At 39.5% G+C, this 25,601-nt stretch overlaps 1 protein-coding gene across 1 annotated transcript; it reads right to left on the minus strand.

Annotated features, from left to right (window-relative positions):
* On the minus strand, positions 1-25,211 carry rnf11b (ring finger protein 11b). The gene is made up of 3 exons (XM_036579208.1): positions 24,630-25,211; positions 6,913-7,082; positions 1-5,621 (listed from the first exon to the last, which is right to left on the minus strand). Exons 1-3 carry the CDS (start codon positions 24,750-24,752, stop codon positions 5,450-5,452), a joined length of 465 nt encoding a protein of 154 aa, XP_036435101.1. The 5' UTR covers positions 24,753-25,211; the 3' UTR covers positions 1-5,449.
* Positions 25,212-25,601: the final 390 nt, after the last annotated feature.

Below are 25,601 nucleotides of genomic sequence, written 5' to 3' on the forward strand. Positions count from 1 at the left end.
TACTTTTGTAGCATAGACACTATTTATTATTTGCCTGCAGTACATATCAGATGCATATTTATATAAATATATACTCACAAACAGGAGACTCTCACTGTCAGCACACAACACATCCACATACATCTACTGGTCTCTCTCTACACTGTAGAAAGTTTACCATTACATTGCATTGTTGGTTTGTTCCATTGGTGGGTGTAATGGCAGTGACGTCCATGAGCATGGTACAGATAAGGTGAGGTCTCTCTGGCCTCCTCAAAGCTGATGTCAGTCTGAGACTTCCATTGAGAACCCATACAGCCCAACTAAGGCAACAGACCTCCATGCTGTACGGAGAGGGAAAAGAAAACTGCTTTCTGCGGAGGGGACCTAACTGCCTAGCCAAGTTAGGCTACTTAAAGCAGGTATTAGCAGGCTGACCCTAGAGCTAAAGCTAATTGCAATTGAAAGGGACAATCTAGCAAAACTGAAGAACAACCACTGCTATATCTGTTGTAAACATGCTGACTCGCCATCTACAGCAGCCCGCAGTAGCCCCTAGAGCAAGATTTTCTGATTTAAAGACTAGCAAAACCCTCTTCTGATTATGTATCTTGAAGGTGGGAGGAATTTTTGAGAAATTACAAGCACTGGGGTGGATACATGAGGGCAAGCTGTTTGAAATGTTTTTTTTTTTCCTCCTGTTAGCTGGCTATCATTATCTGCATTTATTAGCCTCTACATCAGCAGCTATGCTATCAGTCAGGATTCATTTTATCACTGGCATGTGGGGTTGTATGACGTATATGTGTAGTGCATACTGGGTATTGTAGTGAGAGAACATCAATGGCCAAAAACACAAAACATGAATTCCTTCAAACAGACAAGGCCGATGATGCAACACTGCACTACAGAACAGTACATGACACGAAAAATAACATGTTAAATGCTAGTTTTAGGCCAGAATGCCCCTTTAAGAAGGCCCAGTTAATAAATTATTCTCTATAATGGAAATGGCGAAAAAAAGAATACTTCACAAAACTCGGCTGGCGTTTAGCTGACCAGATATGAGAACCCAGGGGTTTCACAAACAACAAATTCCCTATCATAACCACACAGCCACAAGAAATGTGTTCAAACACAGATGAAACTTGGAAAAAGATTACTTTAATAGCAGCCACTTCTGTGTTTCATTTTTTGTTGACATGTTTGGGTAAGTTCAGGGATGAAGTTGGTAACGGGGAGATGGGCAGGACACCCCCTCATGATCAAATATCAAGAGCAGAAAAACAGCTCAACAAAAACCAGCAACGAGTTTCCACTTCCTTTAGTCATGAAGATGACTCTGTTTTCCTTTTATAGAACTGATGACAGGGGAGTTACAAAAATGGAGCAACATTTTCAAAGCTCTTCTGTGCTTCACCATCAATTAGAGGAGAGAAAAGCAAGGGTCTGTATTCGAACAACCTCACACATAGGCTAAGGGATATTTCAAATGTATAGATGGATTGTTGGCCGTTGCACGTCCGGCTCGCTTGGTTTCGGTTCATGCATCGACAACTTTATACCTCTTCTGTTTTTTTTTGTTTTTTGTTTTTTTTTGTTTTGTTTTAAAGAGAGACAAAAAAGAAGAAATAGGAGACACAGTATGGAGGCAGGCCAAAACAACAACTGCTTTCTCCTGCTGCCCGAGCAAGAGCTGTGCAAGTAATTCAAACTGACTTGGACCTCAAAAAACAATTACTATGAAAAGTCAGATATGCAATTACAGATTTACAGTCTCTATGTTGTCATGTTTATGCTTGATGGACTTCCTTTAAAGTACGAGATTTGATTAAAATAAAAATTAGTCACAAAACAATCTATATGTACAATAACAACAGCAAAACTACTGTATGTGGTTTAAATATGCAGATAAATGAGGGGGGTAAAAGCCTCTGCAAATCAAAGTGACAAAGTAAATGGTGTGGTAATTGCACACTCATGCATACTTTTTTAATAAGTCATTGTGGTGTATATGTGAGAAAAGGATTAACAAACAGGATGTGCATTAGTCCTGTTATTAGAAAAGAAAGGCAAGTAACTCCCCAGAAGTTTGCCTTCGATGCACACAATAGAATGTATTCTCAACTACTAATAGGTCACCAACACATAATCCTTACCCATTATAATCCAATATTTTCATATTTACTTATAATTAAAACTATTCTTGCATGAGCAATTATACTCATAGCAGTCAAGACTGCTGCCACGCATTTCATTGCTCCAGTGATCTTTTTAAATAAAATTTGGTTCTGGTAATGAACAAGCTATAACACTACTGTTAATTACAATATGAGCACAAGAAATGTGATTAAAAGAAAACTACACAAATGAAAAAAGGTTTGAGTGACAAGCTGATATTTCAGAATGCAATGGCAGCACTAGCTCCGCTGCAATGCTTCAAAACCTTCTCACATGTCATTCATAAGCAACATCATTCCAGAACAAACCCAAGCAGAAAACCTAATTCCTCTCGAGGGAGTACAGTGCATTCTGTAAGCAACTGGACAGTGGCAATTTTTCTTATTTTGGCTCTAGTCTAGCTCACTAGATTCGTACAGGACATGCTGGACAATACATTGTCTCTACCGGTACACCATGAGACGGATTTTCCATGGTAATACATGAAGAGCATATTATCCATAACAACAACAGTGGCCAAGTAGTATTATTAGTTTAGTTTTTGTTTTTTAATCTATTGTTTCCTTCACACAAAGTATCCAAGCCAGTTTACCACAGCATTTTGTTTGCTGGGTACTGAAAAATTGTTTTGAAAGAATACAAATACAAATGTGGCTCATCTCTGGTTAACATTTATATAATGGGATATAAAGGGAATAACTTTAATAAAGCATTTATTTATGCAAACTGAAATGTCATCAAATACCATGATGTATATCACGACTGTCCAGACCAAACAAGAAAAAAAAAATGTATTTGCATATGTTCTGATTTAATTTTCTACATCATTACAGCAGCTGTGTAAAATTTCATGATGAATGGACCAATAGAAATGTTCCAAATTTACATGAAATAAAATCTCGTTATATTAACCTACATTAAAAATCAAGAATGTTTTGCCTTCGACTGAACTGCTCAAATTCTAGAGATCCAAGGTTTATTTGGATTTCAATTATTTTAATGCATGAATACTGTTTATTTGTTGAATTAAACATATGAAAAAATATAAAATGGGACATAAAATGTAGCTTGGCTAAAAGTTTTGGCTCATTTTATATTTTATGCTATATTTGTTTATACATCAAAATTAGCAAATAAAGTATGCACCAGATTTAGCAGAAACTATTTAAGGTTGTCCCCTGTGGAGGCTGTGTTAATTTATTTTCACTTCAACAAAACATGTAAACTATATAGGCTATGTTTTTGCACGAAGTTGGTTCTATTTCAGAGTACCATAAGTAACTGTACATTTTATTGTAAACTATTTGTATAAATGTAATTCGAGTTCAAAATGCAAATCCATGCAGATGCAGTCCGCAGCTAACAGCCATCACCCAGTGCTGAGTATTTTCCCTGGTGATACTCCGCCAGGCCTGTATTGCAGCCATTTTCACTTCCTGCCTGTTTTTTTTTTCTACTTTGCCTTCAGTCTTGTCCTTAGTAAGGGAAATGTGCTCAGTCAGGTGACTGACTTGGCCAATCAACAATGTTAAACTTTTGGACCCTGAAATAATTCCACAGCTGCTTTAGCTGCGTTTTTCAGGTTACTGTCCTAATACAAGACGAAGTGCCATCCAACATGTTCCGAGGCATATGATCAGAGCTGAACAGTTAAAATACTGTACACTTCATAAACTCTTTCATCCTGCAGCTGACGTCAGTCACTCTGGTCCAGGGTTAATATTTATCTGTTCATAAGAGTAAGTCTCAAAACTCCACAGGCTTTTTATATGTACTCTTTAATCCAGGCCTTTCTGTTTTCGTGACTTGCTCGTGGTTTGCAACTTGTGGTGAATCCTGCAGGTTGTGCAGGTGTATGTCATACATCTACAATGTCGTCAACTGTTTCTCCATATGATTCTTTGGACATTACTTATTTTGGTCTTGTGTGATCTGGCAGATCTTTTGCTACTGGTAAGCTCACTATTGCGTTCTTGCTCAACAATGTACCAAACAGTTGATTCTGACACACCCAATGTTTTCTGTGTCTCCATGTGATTTAATGATTTTTTTTTGGCCTGCTTTACTGCCATTGGAAAAACAGCAAGAGACTTCAGATGCAAATGCCACATCTAGAGGCAACTCTATATCATTTGTTAGTTCTCTTGTGCATGAGTTAATGATGCAGTAAATTGCAGGCCAAAAAAAACAACTGAGCAGCCAAATGTCCACAATGATTTTTGGTCCCCTCAACTGGGAAGACTATGTATAAAAATGGCTGTAATTCATACATGCTTCAGCTGATATGGGCAGACATAACCTCAAATTAAAGCTGTACATATGCACTTTAACCTCACAAAGCAGAGTTACATTTTAAATCCAAGGTGTTCAAGAGTCAAAAAAATAAAAACTGCCTCAGTCTCCAATTTCTTACAGAGAGCACTGCATATTTTAGGATACTCCAAAAACAAGCAAAAAACAAAAACAAACAAACAAACAAACAAACAAACAAACCATAACAAAACGAAAAAAAAAGAAAAAAAACGCTTCAGGCTAACTGGCATTCAGGCATGTTGATCATGCCCACAAAAGGAGAGGTTCTACTTCTAGTCTCCCACTACAGCAAGTGGCTGCAGTTGCAGGGTACCCAACAGGAAAGCTGAATGGAATGAGTTGTCACACACGCCCCTGTGTGGACAGGGAGGGGCTCGGTGGGATAAAATGTCTCGGAGAAGTGCAAATTTCACCATTTGTAATTTGTGTGCAAGAGCATTTCATAATTTAGTCATTTTCATCTCAGCTGAGAAATCAAACGAGCCCTTAACAGAAATGAGAGAGAAAAATGAGAGAGAAGAGAAAGAAAGAAAGGAAGAGAGAAAGAGCCCCACTCCCTACTGCACTACAGACAGAGAATAGGAGGGAGAATAAGACAAATTGCATTTTTCCCCTAAAGTCTTTTTTTGTACAATTTTCTACTGTTTAATGCCGTCCAGTGTAAGAGTTGCCACAGCAGAATGGTTTGTCGGGATGCTAAAGAGAGAGTCACATGACGTAGTCACTCGTGTGGCTCAGGCAGGTTTCCCTGTCCAGCAGGACAACCCAGGAGAGCATCTCAGGTAATCCAGTATCCCATGGTGTCATGGGTTACTACCCCCTTCCAGCCCCCTCACTGTAGAACTGTAGAAGGGTTAATTCCTTGAAAAGAAAAGTGTGGGCTGGGACTGGGGGCTCTGTGTGTGTGTGTGTGTGTGTGTGTGTGTGTGTGTGTGTGTGTGTGTGTGTGTAGGGGTAGGATTAACACAGCCTGAGTTCAGTTGGTTTCATAGGATGAGAGAAGTGCAGCATCCACAGGCTCCATACAGGAGGGGCAGGTGAAGGAGCGCATCAGCCAATCATCGATGCAGTCCATGTGGTAGATGTGCATGCAGGGCAGGAACCGAATGGGATCCCCATATACAAAATCCAGCATACAGATTACACACCTAGAGAGAGTAGAAAACATGTCATCATTCAGTCAGCCCTAAAAAAGGCCAATGTGCTATTCAATGTACTAATGTGTAGTCAGAGACAACTCTTCATTTTTTTATATTCAAGCCAAAATAGTCATTAAGAACAAAAAAGCAGAGAAAACAGCAGAAACCATACTTAACAGATTTTTTTCATTGTGTCCACTCTTAGCCTTCATTACAGCTTCCATTCTGTTAGGGACACTTGCTTTCAGTTTTTCTAAGACTCAAAAATTTCATCTCAGAAGTTGGCTGCATTTTCTGCTTTTTATAATCCAAGCAATCCCAAACACTCTCAGTGATGCTGAGGTCTGAACTCTGGGGTGGTCAGTCCACTCAGAACACCAGCAACGTCTTTATTTGATTTTCAAGTTTTATTTTTTATTTTTTCCTTCATTTCCCCCCTTTCTTATTTTTCCTTGATCTCCCCTTTCTTATGTTTCTTAGGGTATTATCTTACACGTAATCTTCTCAGAAATATCTCCTGAAAAATTTATAACATAATGGCCATTTTGACTGGAAATGAAACAAATTAAATTTGGTGTCCGATTTTCGCACAGGACTGTACTGTGACAGTAATGCATAATATATTACATACACAGACAAACTGAAAAGTTGAAACTTTATTTTACGCTTTCTTGTCATTTTAGAGGTGTAGCAATTAGGGCTGGTCATGGTCATTGAAATTCAATAATTATGGTACCAACTGAATTAATTCAGTGTTACAGAGAATTGAAAATTCTGGTTTATTCAACACCAAATTGAAATGACCAGTTTTTAAATATACCCACTTAAAGCACTTCACACTCATTTCTGGTTTAAGTAACACACACTTTCAGTTTGTTATTTTTAATAAGGTATCAAAAAAGTACCCTCCATAAATCTGTAATCAAGGAATTAGTCCTGGTACTAAAAAATTATGAATAATAATAGGCAGAATGAGTAATGATAGGCAAATTTTTATGTTCAATGCCATTTTCGATCCTGAGGTCAAGATTTGATTTGATTTTCTAAAGAAGCCCCCCCAATATTGCAATTTATAATCGCAATTTATAAGTGACTTCAGTAAAAAGGAATCACCTAGATGTCTAGTTTTAATCACTGACAGCAGTTTCCATGAAAAGACAATAAATGAGAGATGCTCAGAAGAACCAAGCGGCACTTTACATTAAAAAAAAAGAAAAAGAAGAAAAAAAATGTCCATTAAAATAGTACATTTTCTTTAAAAAATGAGCTCAAAAGCCAGCCATTAAAATACGATACTCACTCCCGTATCTTTTTCTCAGTGCCATCACTGCCAGGGTCAAAGACCCCTTTGGGCAGGTGCTGGATGAGGCCAATTCTCTGGGCAATGCGCACTTGCTCCTCTTCCGTCAGCTGCGTTGCCAACCGGGCCTGACTTGGGGTGGGATGGTAGATGGGCACATGGATCTGCTCCTGAACACATACATGAATACATCAGTGCATAAAATAGTCCAAGAGTAAACAACATTGCAAAAATAAAATAAAATTTAAAATAAAACACTTCTCCTTAAATATCCTCGACTCTAAACCAATATCAGAACATGACTAATAAAGTGAGTCAAGAAACTGCACTTCAGTAATGAAATGGACTATGGTTATTAGTAAGCATCTTCATATTGTGAGGGGAAAAACTGAACTGTGATCCACTAGGGGGCAATATTTCACCTAAACGGTTTCACTGCAAATGTGGGGGAGCTGCTAAAATGCACAGAAAGAGAGAGAGAGAAAGAGACACAGAGGACGAGAGAATGGGTTCCATTGAAACATGCCTACTCAGCAGTCTCTAGAGAGATCAGTTGGTGTACGGGTGTGTGGTATGCAGAGTCATTCAGTACTCGTAACACCACGAGTGCAAATATACCATCTGATACTGTTCATAACGGACTGAGACACATCATTGCACATCCAGGTTGTCTGGTGCTCTACAATTTTCATCTATGAAGTATTTCTTAACCAGAAATTCTTCAAAGACTGTAGCGCTATTCAATCGATACCCATCCATGGGGAAATGAAACCTGAAACCAGTGAGGTCAGTGGTTTGTAACACTTCAAAATTGAGTTTGGCCCAGATTCTGATTCAACAGTGAATAATTTTTTTCACCAATGAGACATAAATCCACTATCTCTCAAGCTCTTTTCACACTGCAAGTGCTGTTTGCAGAGCCACCCACCACTCAGTATAATGTGCTAAAATGAAAAAAGTGAGACTGAAGCCTGGCTGCAATAGTGGGAGTCAAATATACTGGCTATTAATCAGAAGCTATAAAAGACTTTACCGCAGTGCTGTAGCTCAGACACCTTCACACTGCCAACAAACATCTCGACACAACATGACACCTATCTCAGCGCATGAGTATGAGTATGTGCACACTCACTGCCTTTAACATCAATCATGCTTATTGCTATTAACAAGCACCCAATAACTCAAAGAAGTAATAATTAGTGATTACAGTACCACTTTCATTTCAACCACCTAATGTCTAGAGGTGAAAATGAGGATATCATTATCATTATAAACTACATCACAAACTTTCAGAGCATAGATCTGTACCACGTATTTTACTACAACACACAGAGTAAAACATGGGTAGCGCCAGTACTTCTAGAACACTGAATAAGTGCAAACATAATAAACAAAAAAATCTGACCAATTATACCACATAAACATCATTAACCAGTGTATAATGATGGAATAAACTATACAGTAACAGGAAGCTTGCTGGATATCAACCCGTTAGGCCGTTTCCTGGTTTTAAGGGTTGCACCGAATCAGTGGCCTCTAAAATGGTCAAAAAAGGAACTTCTGTTTTTTTGCACAAAAAAAATTAAAGCATTTTGACACAAATGAAAAAATATCAAAATCTAACACTAATGTTTCTGTTATACTGAAAATAAGAAACAGTTACTAAAAAATACTGTCCTGCGTAGGTCACTGCAGACATATCCAAACAGTCTGAGCTGCAGCGGATCAACAGTGAAAATGGCAGCCATGTGGAGCTATATCACAGTTCCTAACTGAGACATTATACAAGAAATTTGCAATCACTGCTCATGTGGACTACCAAAAGAGGTTCAAGACCCAAAACTTCTCCATTACAAATCAGATACCACTCTGGCAATACTGTTTTGGTGGTGCATTTCCAAGCTCCAATCCAAGTTGTTTACAAATCTCAGAAATTGTGTAATGTGAAAATGCCCTTAAGTTTGGAGGAGTCAACTTTTTTCCATCTCACCCATCCTTACCAATATCCCTTGTTGCAGGAGAACATTACATCAGAACTGACTAGCTTTACAATATAGATGTGCTTCCCTCATGAAGTCTGGAATAAATTTTGCTTTGAAGTGCCACTGTAAATACATTCAGCTATGGTAGCAGGATGGAAGATTCACAGTGGTGCAGTAAAGCACGTTCCCCCTGTTACATGATTAGCATTCTCTCTGCTCTCTGTCACACACACACACACACAAAGCCACAGCTTACCACACCTCTAAGTTTCACCTCTGTAGGCTGACTAGTTTTTTTTTTCCCACGGATACTGCATACATGCAGGCCTCTAGAGGGAGAGAGGATGTTTGTATATGGTGAGTGGTTCTGAGGTCAGGGTTGTGCTGGGTGATGCAGCACCACCAGGTGACCTCTGGGTCTGGGTGGGCCACATCTGACCTCATATCAGCAAGCAGATCAGAAGTGAGTTGTGAGATCAGGTCAGCACACACACAGGAGATGTAGGTCAGAGCATTGCAGGCAGTCCACAACCACGTGCTGACACGTCAAATCAAACAAGTTAGACTGCCTGCTCAAACACACCACACACATCCACACCCACAACCACTAATAACTCAATTTAATACAAAGGATATGTAAAATATTAGAACAGATGACATTTTTGAAGTGCTCTACGGGGCATTAGTAATTTGGGCTGCCACAATTGGTCAAAGTTTACGCAAAAATATTATGCTACATTTTAACTCTACAATGCTCTGTAATGTTCATATGATGCATGTGGCCATTCTGCCAGATTGTGATATGCTACAGGAAGCATTGGAGGCAATTTGACTTCTGTTTCACTGAACCATAAAAGAAGAAATCATTTGTGATACAGAGAGGTTTGTATGATGATGGTCCTATGATGGGGGAAAAAAATGAAATTAAATAGTATAAAATTATACACATGATGGTTTGCAGTGGAGGACTGTTACTGTCAAAGCTAGGCCTTAAGTGTAGCACATAAATGTCAAAACTATCACAAAAACAAGGCGGGAGCATCCTCAGCAATAATGCTATATAGCGCCTCTATGGCACTTTAACAATGTTTGTGAGATTCACATTAACACTTGGCAGTCCTACACTGAATGTGGACAACTGAAGCTTGTAAAAGACGTTTGAAGTTTGTACTAGCCCTGGTATAGAGCTGCTGCTGTTTTTCTATTTTTAACATGACAAATGCATTGGTCAAGCGAACTTACAGTCAGTGACATATCTAGGACTTTCAGAAGGCCCAGAGTGATGGTTTGTCCCTCACAAAACTGGTTGATTCCACTGTCACATCTTAATTAGTTGTTAATCTGACGTTTTGGGTCTTAAGTTCAGCCAAAGTGCTAACCTATGGGGAAGCAAGCATGGCTATATCTACCCACATATCGCTTTTTTATCTCACAGAAATCATTAGACCTTTTCTGAAGGCCTAAAACACTATGGGGGTTCCCCTCTGATGGTTTGATTACCCAATGCAAAGCTGCAGTCCTACAAATAAAAGAGGTACTGATAATTCCCTTAAGACGTTGCATGTACACTCAATGACGGGGACACACGCTCACTGATGGACACTAGCGTGAGCCAGCAACATCATCAGCTGTATGACTCAGTGACGTTGAGCTAATTTCAGCTTACGCGAGCACAGTAGGCTGGATGACTTGACTGAATGACCTGACTGCATGTCACAGTTTTTAAGTGATGAGGTCTGCAAAGCCACAACCTGCTAGAGTGAAAGAAACAAGTGCTAGTGTCTTTGACAGACAGACAGGAGATGGCAGGGTCAGTTGGACTGGCAGCTGCATAAATGCTATGTCAGCATTCTTGTTCCACGGGTTGATGTTGTGCGTGTGTGGGGGGTCGGGGTGACCGGGTGGGTTGGGGCTGGGACGTCTGTATGCTAGTGCATGGGGGGCAAGGTGAGGAGGAGGACAAGAACATGATCACTTAGCGACGGCATCAGCTTCTCTCAACTGACACCTTCCTATTACTTAATCATGGAGCAGGATCATGCAGAGACCCTCCAGACACAAACACCAGCTCTCACTCTCTCACTTTATTGCATAAAAAGCACATCAATACATACATTTACTTTTTTTAACTTGTTTATTGTCTCACCTGCTAGTCAGGTACATATATAGAAAACACATTCCATTTGCACTGTTAAAGGTGGTCACGATTCATCTATGACCACACTTCAATGTGGTTTGAGTAATCCGATCACACTGCGTCCTGGTTGTGTAATTTAAAAAAAGGTCAAGAAAATGAAACACCCAACTAGGGTGATGTATTTTGTATCTGTTTATTTCCTCATCTATGAAGCAGTCACAGGAGAAGTGTATGGCCAGGAAGCACCACTCAAACACATTCACTGCCATGAGCATCACAAGACAATCATGCATTACTGAGGCATTCACAAATGGCTATTATGTCAAAACCTTTTAAGTCAATTTTTTCCACTATTTGAAAACACCAGCTACCCTTTACAGTATGAGAACATTTAATGACCTAATGGAGCAACAGAAATGGTCCAAAATAAAATGTTATTATGTTAATGTACAATAAAGTTAAGTTTCTTTTCATTCATTTTTAACATTTAACACATTTTGGGGATACAAAGTTTTCTTCCAACAGTGACTAAATAACACCTACTGCCCCAAAGCATGTCACTTTACTGTAATGTTTTCACTTGTTATCTGTATGAATGCTGCAACAATCATTAATGGGGTTTTCTTTTTCCTCTTAATCATCGTCAACATTCATCAACATTGAGGTATTTTTCTAAAATATTTATCACCGTGTTTTGTTTTCATATTGCCAAGCTTTAGGTGAGGTTGGAATGAAAATGAGAGCAGGTTCAGAGGTTGGAGACTTTCTTGTCTGGTAAGCTTTTAAAGCCGGACACAGAGCAGACAAAATGTACTGTCTGGACCACCCCCCCTCCTCCATCAGCACTAGGGCACAAAACAAACCCAGGCTTTCCTTTCTGTCTTCTCTGCTCTCCCTCAGTCTTTCTATCCCTGAGCTGGCAGGTCACACCATTCCCTCTACAGACCTCCCTCCTCTTCCTGAACAGACAAAAGCAATCGCAAGAATCGCTGGGCAGCCCGTCTGTACACACAGTCAAGTCAAGACACAAACACACGCAAAACTCTTTCCACTGGGCCGCCTACCTCGTCTGTTCTGCCTAGCCTGTTCTAAGAATTTGGTTCTCCAACCCAGATGCAAAAACAAAAGACCAACGACACAGACATACATGCACGCATGCACAGTCATGATTTTATGTACAGTACTGCAAAAAAGTCAGAGACCACCCTTTATTATTAGTATAATACATATTTAACAGAAAATTTCACAGAAGCTGGGACAAGTATAATGTCAATATTTTCCGTATTTAGTGTCTCCACTCTGTCTTTATTACAGTTTCCATTCTTTTCAAAACATTTGCTTTTAGTTTATCAAAGAAATCTGCAGGCATATTTTTCCACACCTCCAAAGTTCAGTCCTAGAAGATTGCATTTTCTGCTTCTCACAATCAAGTAATCACAAACACTTTCAGTGATGCTGAGGCCTGGCCAGAAATTTGTTCAGAGAACACTAGCAGCGCTGCGTTTTTCTTCTTTTGTATCTATTTCCTTTTCTGAGACACGGCTTCTCGACAGCTACACATCCTTAAAGACTCTTAGCAGTGAGTTGTCTTCTCGCAGTGGAAGGACAGTCAGAAACACCTTAGATGTGAAAATGTGGAGCTTGATTTTCTCCTGTCTCTCAAAGATGGAAGATTTAGTTATGGTATATCTAATGGTGGAAGTTTTGGTGGTCTACCAGATCTTGCACTCTTGTCATATTCTCTAAATCTTTTAATAAGCTTTTGTATTCTAGTTTTGGAGAGACGTTTTTCACTTATTTTCCTTCTTTATGAAAGTGGACTATGCTCAAATATATCTCCTGGACATGAATAACTTATACTCCTCAATGCTGTAGGTAATTGGGAATTACAGTGAATAAGAAATCTCAGTTTTCCACTGTAATACAGATGATATCACTCAATGACCTCACTTCCATTACAGCATGACATTAAAAGAACAAGACGAGTGACGCACTCCACCCTCGAGAGCAAATGCAGACATCACATACATTCCTGTGCTTGTGTATCAGTGGATTAGCCCCAAGCAGGGCCACGGCTGGCATGACTCAGGCACAACACACAGCCGGTCGATGCAGGCCCACACAGAAACCAGAGCTGCTCAGAATTTGCTCTTTACCTGCCAAGGTGAAGCCTCGGGCCAATTCCGAGTAAGCCTACTCTATGAAGAGTTCCTCATAACTGACCCGAGCAGCTGTTTATGATAATGAAGGAAGCAGAGTACATGATGAGCAAGTGGCATGTAGGAGGAGTGCTGGAAAAGGTTTACTCACAGAGAACTCTGAGCCCAGATAGACCTGTTCCAGTACGAAATGACTCGCATAAAAGGAAAAAAAAAGTTTACATTTATAGTATTTTTGTTGGTATACCAGTGTATTTATGTAAGGCAGAAAAACAACGTATCTGCTGATGCCCCCGTCAACATCTTTATTGTATTTTCTTGAAAATATATTAAAATCAACTTAGGTGCAAATTTTAAACTGTCTGTATAATTAAATGATTAAGATGTAAACAAAGTCATTTAGAGTGGTTCGATGTGAAATGTTCTAGCCAACTGCTCACAGTGGCAGCAATAGGAACCTCTGACCTCTAAAAGCTAAAAAGCATTAACCTAAAGAGAAGGTTTTAGCTTAAAATGTATTTTTCTTTTTCAGATTTTTGCTATTGTTCCTTTATTATGATTGCATATAAAAACTAAAGTCCTGGTTCCTCTCAACACCACTGTAAAGGTGTTTTTATAGAATCGACCATTTCACATCAAACCCCTCTGAATGATTACGTTTACATCTCAATAGCTGAATAACGCTAATTTGGAAAATTGGGTAAAATTCCTCTTTAAAGAGGAACAAACAAAAATGAACATTAGGTTCTTTCTTTAGTCTTAACCCTTAAAAATCAAACGTTATTGTTATACGATTCAAATGGAATTACATGTTTAATTAGGAGTCACACAAGTTCTTTTATTTGCATTAAGATTCAGTTAACGTTCTACAAGTCCATCTTTTTTCTACAAAAAAAAAAACTGCAAAAATATAAAAGATGTTCCTTTTCTGCAAAATGAGACTGTATGCAATCATACCTTCAGCACCATCAAATACAAATAAAATACTGCCTCTACTAACAAATGTTTACAATCCGCTCTCCAGACAGAATGTTGACAAAACAGACATTCAGTGAACTGTCATAACTGATCCGACATGAAGCAGTGAAAAAGTGACACGCGTTCAAAAACCAATCCCCTGTGGTGAGGTCCAGTGGCTTTTTTACTAGGAGAATGTTTTTGTAATTTGGTGGATTCTGGTGCACTCTGGGACTAAAACACAAGGCTAATTGCTGTGGAACTGTTTAGTTCACCAAGTTCAACAACTTGGTTTTAATTTTAATTGTCCAAAACATTTGATTTGTTTATTACAAGTCTGTTGCTTACCACATCAACATCAAAAGGTTAATATAAAGGAAATTTGGTAGATATTTACAACAACAGACATTATTTTAGTTCGGACTGGTCAATAAAAATTAATACTGTATCTGTAGGCTGGCTGAATAATGACTACTGTACTACTGCTGTGCTTTGTTTGTGGAGATGAGGGACATTCATCATTCAAAATGACAAGTTTGCAAGTATGTTGATCCAGAAATGGTACCATAACTACCAGAACCATAACTCAGTCACATCTTACACGTGAACTGATGTTGACATTTCAGTTTGTTACTACATTTGGTGAATTTATTAAATGTCAGTTTGAATATTTCTGCTACTTTGCTAAACTAAGATCGCTTCCTTACTTATTGAACTTTTTACTTTGGCCTTTTTAATTCCACCCGTACTCAGGTCCTCCCCAAGAACTGAACCGTGGTCCAGTAAAAATCACGAGATGAACCCTGCCTCAGTTCGCTGCTGCTGGGAACGTCTTTTTTATGATGATCCACACCAAAAAGAGAATCTAACACTGGAGTATTCTTTTTTATGGTGGCAAAAGTGAGCGTAACATGGTGAGTGCTTGTATCCCTGCAAAATTTCAGACCAATTTTTGGTCCATTTTTGCCATTGTAGCGTGAAACCAACCAAAAGGAATGAAAAGGATTCAATATCGCTGGGTATGAAAACAGCCTGATGTTCCTCAGAGATGTTAGCTAGAAACATTTATCTGAGGCTAAGCCCTGTGAAGTGCAGGGTTAAAACAAAACACTGACAGTCCTCAAGAATAGGTTCACAGAGACATGCTATTAGCATGACAGGAATCATAGTTTTAGTCAGTCAGCGGCCCAGTTGTGTTTTTTTTTTTCTTTTGGAAGCTCCAAGTTATGTCCTGTCACCATTAGTGGTGTGATGAGATCAAGGACTACCTTTATCTGAGGAGGTGTATATTAAACAAACAGCAGCATACGCAGCAGCAGCAGCACGTCAGCAAGCTGCCAGACAGGCAACGACAGCCTGTATACACTTGCCTCAAATCAAGACATCGTTATCCTACATGTGCACAAGCATACAGTCCACAGAGAGCAGCCTAAACACAGACATCAGAATGAACAGTAACAAACACATAAAAAACAATATCTTGTTACACTTTCAAAAAAAAACAAAAAGCATGGCTGAAGAGCATCTGAATGTGGTTACAAACGGGTGTGCACTCAACTTCAATATCTCTGCCAATGACGCCAAGGGGATTTCAAAACTCCTACAGCACGCCTGAGATTTTTACATACAGAGTCAAATAAAAAGACAGTTTCCTTTTTAAGTTGATGTACTAGAATCCAACCAATATAAGAGCTGGCCGCTAAAATCGGCTGCTATTAGGCTATAAGGTTACACAGGTTCATCAGTACTGAATTCTGACTATATGTAAATATGTTTCATAGTGTAGCTAGCAAAGTGTAAAGTAATATTATTTAATGGCAAATACAGAGGGAGCTAAACAGTCACACTTTAAATAACCTGAGAAATAAAAATAATTTAAATAATAATTTGAATAAACTTTAAAATAAACTGAGAACAGAGAAATAGGTTTTTTGTTTTTAGTCGTAGCTGATGCCAGCTAGAGCAGTTATCCTAGTTATAGCCACACTGCCTCTGACCCATTAATATCCTTAGCAAAGTGTCCTTGCCAACGAGCCTATGTTCAGGCACTTGTATTTCACCGTATCACACTATATTATTCTTACTTATTTGCAAACGCAGTATGAGCGAAACGAAAAGTTGCATTTTACAGACATGTCTGTATAACTACATTTCTCCTGTCTGTGGTTAAGAAATTTGACAGTTTGAAAATTCACAGTTGATAAATTAACTGCGATAATGAACTGTAAGTAAAGCACTGTAAAACACTGTTTAAAACTACTGAAGATGGTTTGATTTTTGACCAAATTAATTTATATCACCCTATATTTTCAGATTTTTTAGCTCCTTTTAATCGATATCAGTGGAAAATTTTTCATAATCGTCAGGCCCTGTTATGTACCTGAGACTTTGGACTGCTGCGTTTCAGCAGAAAGGACTATTTCTACATGGTCTACGCAATCTTATCGCATGTGAATGGTTTCTTTGTGAAGGCTGTCTGAGTTTCTTGCTTTCAGAGAAATCAACACTTCCCTTCAATCCCTCTTTCATAAAGAACAAGAGCAGTAATCAGCCTTAACCAAGAAGCAGAAAGGGTCTTTTGGCCTAAAATGTTCCCCACACACACACACACACACACACACACACACACACACACACACACACACACACACACACACACACACACAGTCAGTGCCCAAACATGTAGCCACACCACAAAATGACTGTGTTGGAGATATTTGCACTGGTTTGACCTTTCATCTTTCGTTATGACCTGGAGTTTTGTTTTGCGTCAAGTGAGTCAACACACACCATTTATTCAGCATACAGAAGCAGACTATTACTCTCAACGTCAGGCAACCTGCCTGAAGAAAAGGAAATCTGTGGTAACTTTGTGGCGACTTTGGTGAATGACGTAAAATTAAGCAAACTCCTCCTAAATCACCTTCATTTTACATACCAATTTAACTGCTAGTGGAAAGTATTATGTATTGCTGTTCTAACTATTGTTTTCTCCAACTGCAGAATCATGAGACACAAAGGAACATCAGCTCCAACATCTTGAACTGCTTTCATAAATCACCGCTCTTTCTTCTCAGTGTGTGAGGGGCTTGTTAACAACCTCTGCCCCAGACTGTATCACTCTTGGCCTTCTCTTTTGCTTTCACAGCTCCCTGTAGACATGCGTATGCGTGTAGAGAAGACAGAACGAGTGGAGAAAACGATAGACAGAGACAGAAGGTAGTGAGCAGGAGAGGGAAAGATAAACAAGGCTGTAAGGAGTAGGCTTTTGGGGGCTGCTTGTATCCAGGGTGCTACATTTCAGCTGAGCTCTCTCTCACACACCCATAGTGTGTGCTCTCTGCAGGACAGAGGAAAGAGTGAGGGAGGAACAGGCCTCAGCCCGGCCGTAAAATAAACTGACAGCTGGAGAACGGGCCGCCAGCCAGCATGAATGGAATCGATATGATGAACCGGCGCTTTTGGGCGAGACGAGGGGAAAACCGTTTGAAAGGCTACAGGGAATCTCCATCATTTCTATCAAAGCCTTAGACACGCACATATGCATCTGCTGTCTCTCGCTCTCTCTTTCACACACACAGTTACACTTATCTTCTCATGGCCAGCTTGCACCATTCTCCCCCTCAACCAAAGACACACAAACAGAAACTCTCCATCACTAGAGATGCTGCTTTCTCCCCCCACATGATACCAATATTGAAACCTTCAGTATCAGCTGATATAGACATGAGTCCAACTGCTTTAAGAGCTTTAAATAAGTTGCTTTTCAAATAAACTTAACTTAAGACAGACTTGTACAATTAGGCTATCATGCTCAAACTACTTAAACACTCTTTTACTTCCAGCTGTTTTTTTTTTTTTTACATTTTCTGCAAAAGTAAAAAGCGGTAAACAAAGTCGTTCAGAAGGGTTTTGTAGAAACTTGACGAGTCAGAACTGTTGACAGCGATTGTGATAGGAACCAGACATCAGAAAGGTTTAATACCTCTAAAAGCTCCCTCACAGAAAGTTGCTATGCATATGCTGCCTGATGTCTGAGACAATAGTTATGTTTATAATGAATAATTATGTTTATGACGTTTTGGGCTACAACTTATTTTTAACTCTGCTGGTGGTACATGCAGGGTGTTGTAAAGCAAAAGTACCCAAAGAAAACCTTTTTTTTCAGACTTAATACATTTTTTCTTTATCAATATAACATACCGCTGTTGTTGGAAGAAAACCTTGTATCTCCAATTTTGATGTTTTTCAGTTTTTGACATAACTTGAAAATACCTGTTACCCTTTACATTGTATGTAAATTGCATGATGAATAGACTAAAAGAACTGACCCAAAATGACTTGGAAAAAAGTCTGCTTCCATTGACTTACATTAAAAGTAAAGCAGCTTTTTTTCCTTCTCTTGTAAAGTTATCATGTTGGAGATACAAGGTTTTCTTCCGGCCACAGCGATATGAAAACTCGTGACTCGACTCGAGAAGACATGCAGGTTCACTCATGGTTTTGAAAAGCAAAATAAAAAGGCTGTGATTGTGTTGTAGACAGTGTGACCCCTGAGTCCAATCACCACCACTCTGTTGGTAAGTTTCTTTACAATTAATCATTTCACATCAAACTACTCCGAATGACTTTGTTTACATTTGAAAGACTCAATTATGGAGAAATTCAGAAAAATCAGTGAAATTCCCCTTTAAGGCTACCACATACTGGATGTGATGTGTCATGTACAAAAATTCAGAACCATTGTTTTTAATGAAGGTATGCGCACCAGCATCAACTTTCAATGTCAATGCATGCTGGCACTTGACAACTCCAAGTACTGTTCGGTTTCTATCAGTGCACAGCGCATTTTGCCATTACTACATTACATTACCGAGACCACAGAAAGCCACATGTGCCACATAAAAGATCACATGTGGATTACAACGTACACAGAGAAAGATAAATAAACAGACAAATGCTAACATTACTAGCCTAATCTTTTTTCACCTCGTTTCTTTTAGCTTGAAAACAGCCAGTTTGCAAAGAGGTAGTAAACTGAAGCCAAGAGTGATAAATTATGGTGAAAGTTTTATTTCATTAAATTTAGTTGAGCAGAATGTAAAAATTTGAACTTAAAAAAAAAAAAGAAAATGAAGTTTATCAGTGCTCTCACTGCATGCATTCCATAACGGCAACTTGCTATGTGACACTGCACTGCGCAGGGCAAAGCGTCCAGTGTGTGGTGACCTTTAACCAAGTTAAGCTAGTAATAGTCCATAGTAATGGCAAAAAATATTATTATTTATTTCATGCAAACCATCCAAACAGAAATACACTAGTATTCCCACACATCAACATCACTTAACATTTAAACATGTTGGAGGAATTGATATCCTATATTAATATCTAAGGCTGAGTTCAAAATTATCAATACGGCAACATACCGTGGATAAGCTTGTGGTGATACACATACAGTAACTGTTGCATCAATATTTATGAATTTACTTCCACATGGTGTGTATATTCATGAGTGAAAAAAACACTGCATTCAAGTTTGAGAACACAAAATTTACAGCACCCAGCGACTAGCAAATGTGCTAATAGTTCAGGTTTCTCTTTATTTATTATTATTTGTATAAAAAGCTGCGTTGGATGACAGGAGCTCTGGTCCAGTCCCACTCCAGTCCCTTCATGTTGCACATGGAGTACAGAGTGTAGTACATTCATTAGTGTATAGTCTGCGGTTGTGTGTCTGTGTGTGTGAAGTGAGTATCTTTTCTTGCTGTTGTTAAGACCTGTGTGATCCTTGTTCATCGTGTACTTGAGTTAGTTTCACTTTCACAGACGTGGTTTAGTTCACGGTTTTGGTGAGGTATCGGTTTGTGATTAGCTCCTAGCCGTTAGCATTTTTGGAATACCTTTGTAGAGCGGCTTCATGTTAAATTCTAAAGAGATGATTATACTGTGCTGTATGTGATTTGTGACACAGTAGATAATGTATTTATTATCACTGTGGTTTTAGAACAAATTTGAAGGGGTTTTACATCTGGTGCATTTTGTCATTGTATTGAATCATATTGTTACTTCTATCGTGATATGTATTGTATTGTGAAATTGTTAACAATACCCAGCCCTAAGGAAGACAGTAGTATTCTCACATATGAACAAAACTGAAGTCTTAAACATGTTGGGCGAATTGAAAATCTACAATAAAAACATATTTATTATACCTAGCATAGATTGTTCTGTAAACGCAGCTGTTGAGCTGCGCTGGTTGAACACACTCTGTACTGATAACATGCCTGTATAAAAAGCTGCCTATTCTATAGTGTACATTTTAGCCCATCCTCAGAGCACAGCATCCGGTTTCAGATAAAGCAGCTTCTGGTCTCAGGAAAAACACCTGTGTAAAAGGATGTCTAAGCTCTCAAACATCAGCTGAAACAGGACATTTCAAAACAGACTTCAGAGAAGACATACCCCACCCCAAAATTTTAATAAAACTTAATAAAAATCTGTTTTGAAGAAGACAAAACTGAGTTGACAATAAATAAAAAACGTTTGCATAAAATACATTTACTAAAATTACTAACATTCTTGACAACAGAGAACCGCTGGTCACCCAAGGGAATACAATTTTTGTTAGTAATACTTTTTACTTTGGCAATGTCGTTTGCGATTTTATGTTTGTCATTTCAAAACCCGTGGCTACAGACGGCATCAGCAAGCTAGCAGCTTCCTTTGCTTTCCTTTTCGTTTTGCTGTGTTCTGCATATTGAGCAGGATGTCATGTTTGGTGGTATCAAACTTGTAGCAAAGTTCTAGGGCATCATACCCTCTCTTGAAACTCGACATAAAGCACTTGTCTAATGTCCCTCCCAGAAACCACAAAATAGGTCCATGCGGCCGACTTTATCCACTGTTTATGTGCTGCTGCGAAAAACGTTATAAGCAGTCAACAGCTGACTAGTGCAGGAAAGTCAGTTGACCAATGCAGGAGAACGAAGGGGAGAAAAAAAAAATTTAATCATTGCTTCTCGTTTTTATTATCATTGAAATTATTTGTTAACAAAATGACACTTTTTTCCCCCATTTTTTCTGCCAAAATTTACGGCCAAAAACTGAAAGTAACATTTTTGACCATATTCGGCAGAAATGTGTCAGTAGGCGAAATTTTGATGCATCCCTACTCTTAACCATTCACAATTTTTCAAAATCTGCGGTCTTTCTTTTGGACATGAGTCAAGAGAGACATAAGAGTGGTGGAACGGACCACAAGCAAGATGGGGCTTGAGAATGGTGTCACATCATGGTGTCGTAACATTCTCATTTGAGGTTTCACAAGTGCATGTTTACAATTCTCCCTTCCTGTCTAGCGAGCTAAAGGCAGACATCAACGGCTTGTGTTCTAAAGAAGTAACTGATTAAAGTTCAAGTCTGAGGGACAGAACATTTTGTCGATAACCATTTTGTTGATAATACGTTAAGCGTACATTATCATTATCAAAAAAACCTCTGATTTTAATCATTTTACTGATCGCGTCATCACTCTAGGCCTACTCGTCACATCAGCATAAAGAGAACACTCGCCCCGCAGCTTCTTATCGTTCATCTGAGGCTTCAGTGGAACTGGTGTAAAGCCAGCGGACTGTGCACTGAGCTTATTACAACACTGTTCATGTTGCAAACACAGCAGCTACATGATTCAGGAAGCATGACAGCTCTGATAAGAAATCGACAACAAACACAGGCTCCTTCTTATCCTGCTACCTGTGGTCTTTCCTGGGACATGTGTCTGTGCTTGAGGCTGGAAAAGAGCCCAGGGGTCTTCTCCAAGGGCCTCCCACCTCCATTTTCAAACACGCATTGCCAACTGCTAAGCAGCCGCTAGGATGTCCTATTCCAACCGGCAGCACACAAAAGACCCATTGGCTGGCAGTTCTGGGCATGTGGGTGAGAGCATGGGCCTGAAACGTATGTGTCACAAAGTAACAATAGACTGGGATTTCACTGCTGAGGGTGTAGGCTTTTTACAGCAATAATAGCACATTTTACTAGACAAAGGTGTTTGTTGTGGCATACAGAAGAGGGGCTTCCCACAAATAAGTGAATAAGTCATTTAAAAGACCAAAAAAATGAAATCAGAGCTAACACAAGCTACAAAACCTGCAGCACCATGTTTTCCTGAAGCAGCTGCCCACTGGCTTCTATTATGAGCATGTTTGTCAGCAAATTTTTGTTCTTTTCTAAGAGAAGGGAAATTCAGGAGTCAAAATTACTGTCTGTCATAACTGATCGTATGGAGCAGACAAAAATTAGGTTGTAAACACTGGGCTATACCTTTTACGCGGAAAAAGTTCTTAAGAATTAAACTAAAAAGCTACAGATTTCTACTGCAGTAGCTGAGAAAACAGTGTCTGTCTACAGCTCTCCACTTTCCAGAAAAGGGAGAGGAGAAAAAAAAAGAAAGAGAGAAACACATTGAGCATTCTTGGCAGGCAGCACAGGAATGCGCTGAGATTGAAAATGATTTGGGTTCTAAAGTTGGCCCGGGCTCTCTCTTTGTCTGCTCCACACAGTCCAAACACACCTCCAAACAGCCAGCCAACAATAGCCTCAGCTGCACAGGGCTGTCAGGATACTGCATGAAGCAGCAGCCCCGGTCTCTGAGACTGGGCTGAAAAAAAAAAGGCTCCTCCACTGTCTAGTTCTCTGTTTTTACACCCCTGTCTGATCTTGCACCCCAGAGACTAAAGAACTCCACAGCAATACAGAGCAGCCTAGGGGAATTCTGCCTGTGCTAAGCAGAAAAGTGCCGAGTCCAGAAAAACACCCACCCGATGAGAAACAGAGAGGTAGAAAGAGAGAGAAAGAGAGGGAGAAAAAGAAGGAACAAGCAGGAGAGAGGGATAAAAAGAAAGAGACAGAGATGGAGAGAGAGACTATTTATTAGTTATGCACTTCTTCAAACGTTGTAGGAGATTGTATACTGACAGAAGAAACTGTCAAAGAGAATCTGTAACTCCTGCTCTGAGAACTTCAGTACTGAAAAGAGTGGGAACACTATCTGTCTCATCTTATCCTCCATCAGAACACTGTGCAAATGTCTGCATGTCTGCAGAGCTGGAGGCAAAAATGCTGCAACATTACAGGACTCAAACTGAACTCTAAAGCTTCAAGAATCAGCTTCTCTCAATCAAATCAGTCTCTTCAAAGTACAACTTTAAACAAAACATGAAAGAACTCAATGGCCCAGTTTAAGCATAATGGTGAAACACTGCAGTGAGGCCAAATCTAGGATTAATCCCCGTCCATGAAAGCAGTCCAACATTACTTGTCAGTACCAGGCCAGAGCATTGCACTGGGGTATCAAGCTAGAAGAGAGTAGATAACACAAGGAGTAATGCACTTGCTTATTATTCTTATAAAAATATTACAGGCCACAAGGTTAACTTTACTTGTAGCAGCCCTCAGGACCTTGAATAACTAAAAAGTGCAGGCTTTGCTATGAATTTTCCAATGATGTAACTTCTATTTGGGGAGTTTTATTCTCAGTGAAGTTCCACAGTATGAGGAAACAGTAAACTGAGCAGTGACAAATTAGGACAACGATGGAGTGGTTCACATGTTCATGACCACAGTTAAGTACCTCAAAGACAAAATAGCATAAAAATCCACATCAACCTCTTCTGAAATTAATGAGTCTGTAAAGAAATGACGGACCTGCTGTACACTGCTTCTCAAAACACATAACCTTAAAACCTCAGAAATCTTGGTTATCCTTAATACTGTTACATGACACAATAAGAACAAATATCTCAATGATAAACCATTCCAGTCTACTCTGTGTGTTAATATCAAGACTAGACAGATGCTTAAGTGTACTGATGGAGCCAGTTCCGCATGTCTAATGCTAAAGTGGCGTAAAACCGAAAGAAAAAAGTGACCCACATCGATACCGAAGATGTGTAGAAACCTACTGCACTCCAAACACACTATAAAACCCATCCATGACGGCGCAAGAACATCCTTTGGTGTGTAAAAGGCTGCTCAGTCGATAAGGAAAACGGCTGATATGATGAAGCATTTGGCATCGTACGGTTTAACGGCCTGTCTGTAAACAGCATGTCAGGTTTCAGACACTGTCCGTCCAGTAAAAACACAAGACAAAGAGCATTGAGTAAGCTAGGCTATTTGGACCACACAACACACAGAGAGTTTTGGATAAAGCTCGACAACACAGCTAGCATACGTGAGGCCAACGGTTAAGGCAGGTAACTAAAACGTTTCTTCGTGGCTTTAGACGAACATTTGTGCTGTGGAAATATACATACACAAAAAGGTCTCTCTTCATAAACAGGCTAACGATACTCGTCCCTCCCGAACTCGTCTGAGTTGTATGTAGCTAAGGAACAAAGAGGTGCGTTAACTAACCATACGCCGTGTCGCTGTATTTAAAAGAAACCCTGACTTTTATGATGAATTTCTGAAGGCTCTTACCTGGTAAGGCGGTGGCGGTTCCTGCTCCGGATCAGTGCCGTCGCCAAAACTAGCTCTGTCTGACTGCGATTCGTGGAGCAAAGAGATATCATCCGAAGTGGGAGATTTCAGACAGTTGCCCATCTCCTCTCTCCAAACACCTTGATGTTCACTTCGGATTTTGGATCCCAACTAACTCACCGTGTCGTCTATGCTGTTGTCACTCGTGTATTTTGTCACTAAAGGCCGATTTCTGACACTTAAACATCTACCCAAAGGGTCCCAGCCAAAGCTAGGAGAGGCTTCCGTCAACAAAAACAAACCATGTCGACACAAAGAGCTGGCAAAAGTAACGTTAGCAGCTTGAGCAGCGACAACAGAGGCAAGTCTCAGAACGGCTGCCTCTCCTAACCAAGCCTGTCTATCCCCACGGAACCAAGAAAACGAGCTAAATATCTATTCAGCTGCGCCGTCGTTTCTCCTGTATCTAGCTGTGTGGTGAAACGTTGTTTCCCCTCGCTGTACAAATTCCACAATATCAAATGTTTTCTCTCTCAATGGCGACTCATAGGCGATTCAGTCTTTCAGACAGAGGCATAAAGTCCCGCCCCCCATTTCATCAGCCAATCACAGGCCTTCTTCTTCAACAACGAAGTTAGTTGTAGGGGTTTTTCTTCCAATGAGATCATCCAACAGCAAGGTTTAAAGCCTTAAAACTTTAACACAGAAGGCCAGTTTAACTACGTGTTTTCTCGGTGAAATATTATTTTGCATGCAAGATTGTCCATTATAACAGTCTTAACGCTGTAAAGGCACACTCAACACTTGCCAGTTTTTAACTCTCACAAAAACTGATGTCAATTGTGCTCTGAATAGGCTACTATGTCTGTATTTATGTCTTGTATGAAGACACTTGGCCCACTATACTGATAAACAGTAGGCCCCTAATACACAAGCTCCCTGTTGACAGCAATGACAAAGAGATGTGGAGGA

The sequence above is a fragment of the Colossoma macropomum genome, unplaced genomic scaffold (genome assembly GCF_904425465.1).
Source record: "Colossoma macropomum unplaced genomic scaffold, Colossoma_macropomum, whole genome shotgun sequence".
NCBI lineage: Eukaryota > Metazoa > Chordata > Actinopteri > Characiformes > Serrasalmidae > Colossoma > Colossoma macropomum.

Excerpts from the sequence above, each read along its gene's own strand:
- rnf11b (XM_036579208.1), bottom strand. The coding sequence starts at position 24,752 with ATGGGCAACTGTCTGAAATCTCCCACTTCGGATGATATCTCTTTGCTC. Across the intron at positions 7,083-24,629 it reads AACCGCCACCGCCTTACCAG|GAGCAGATCCATGTGCCCAT; the intron begins GTAAGAGCCTTC and ends GTATGTGTTCAG. Across the intron at positions 5,622-6,912 it reads ACTGAGAAAAAGATACGGGA|GTGTGTAATCTGTATGCTGG; the intron begins GTGAGTATCGTA and ends TACTCTCTCTAG.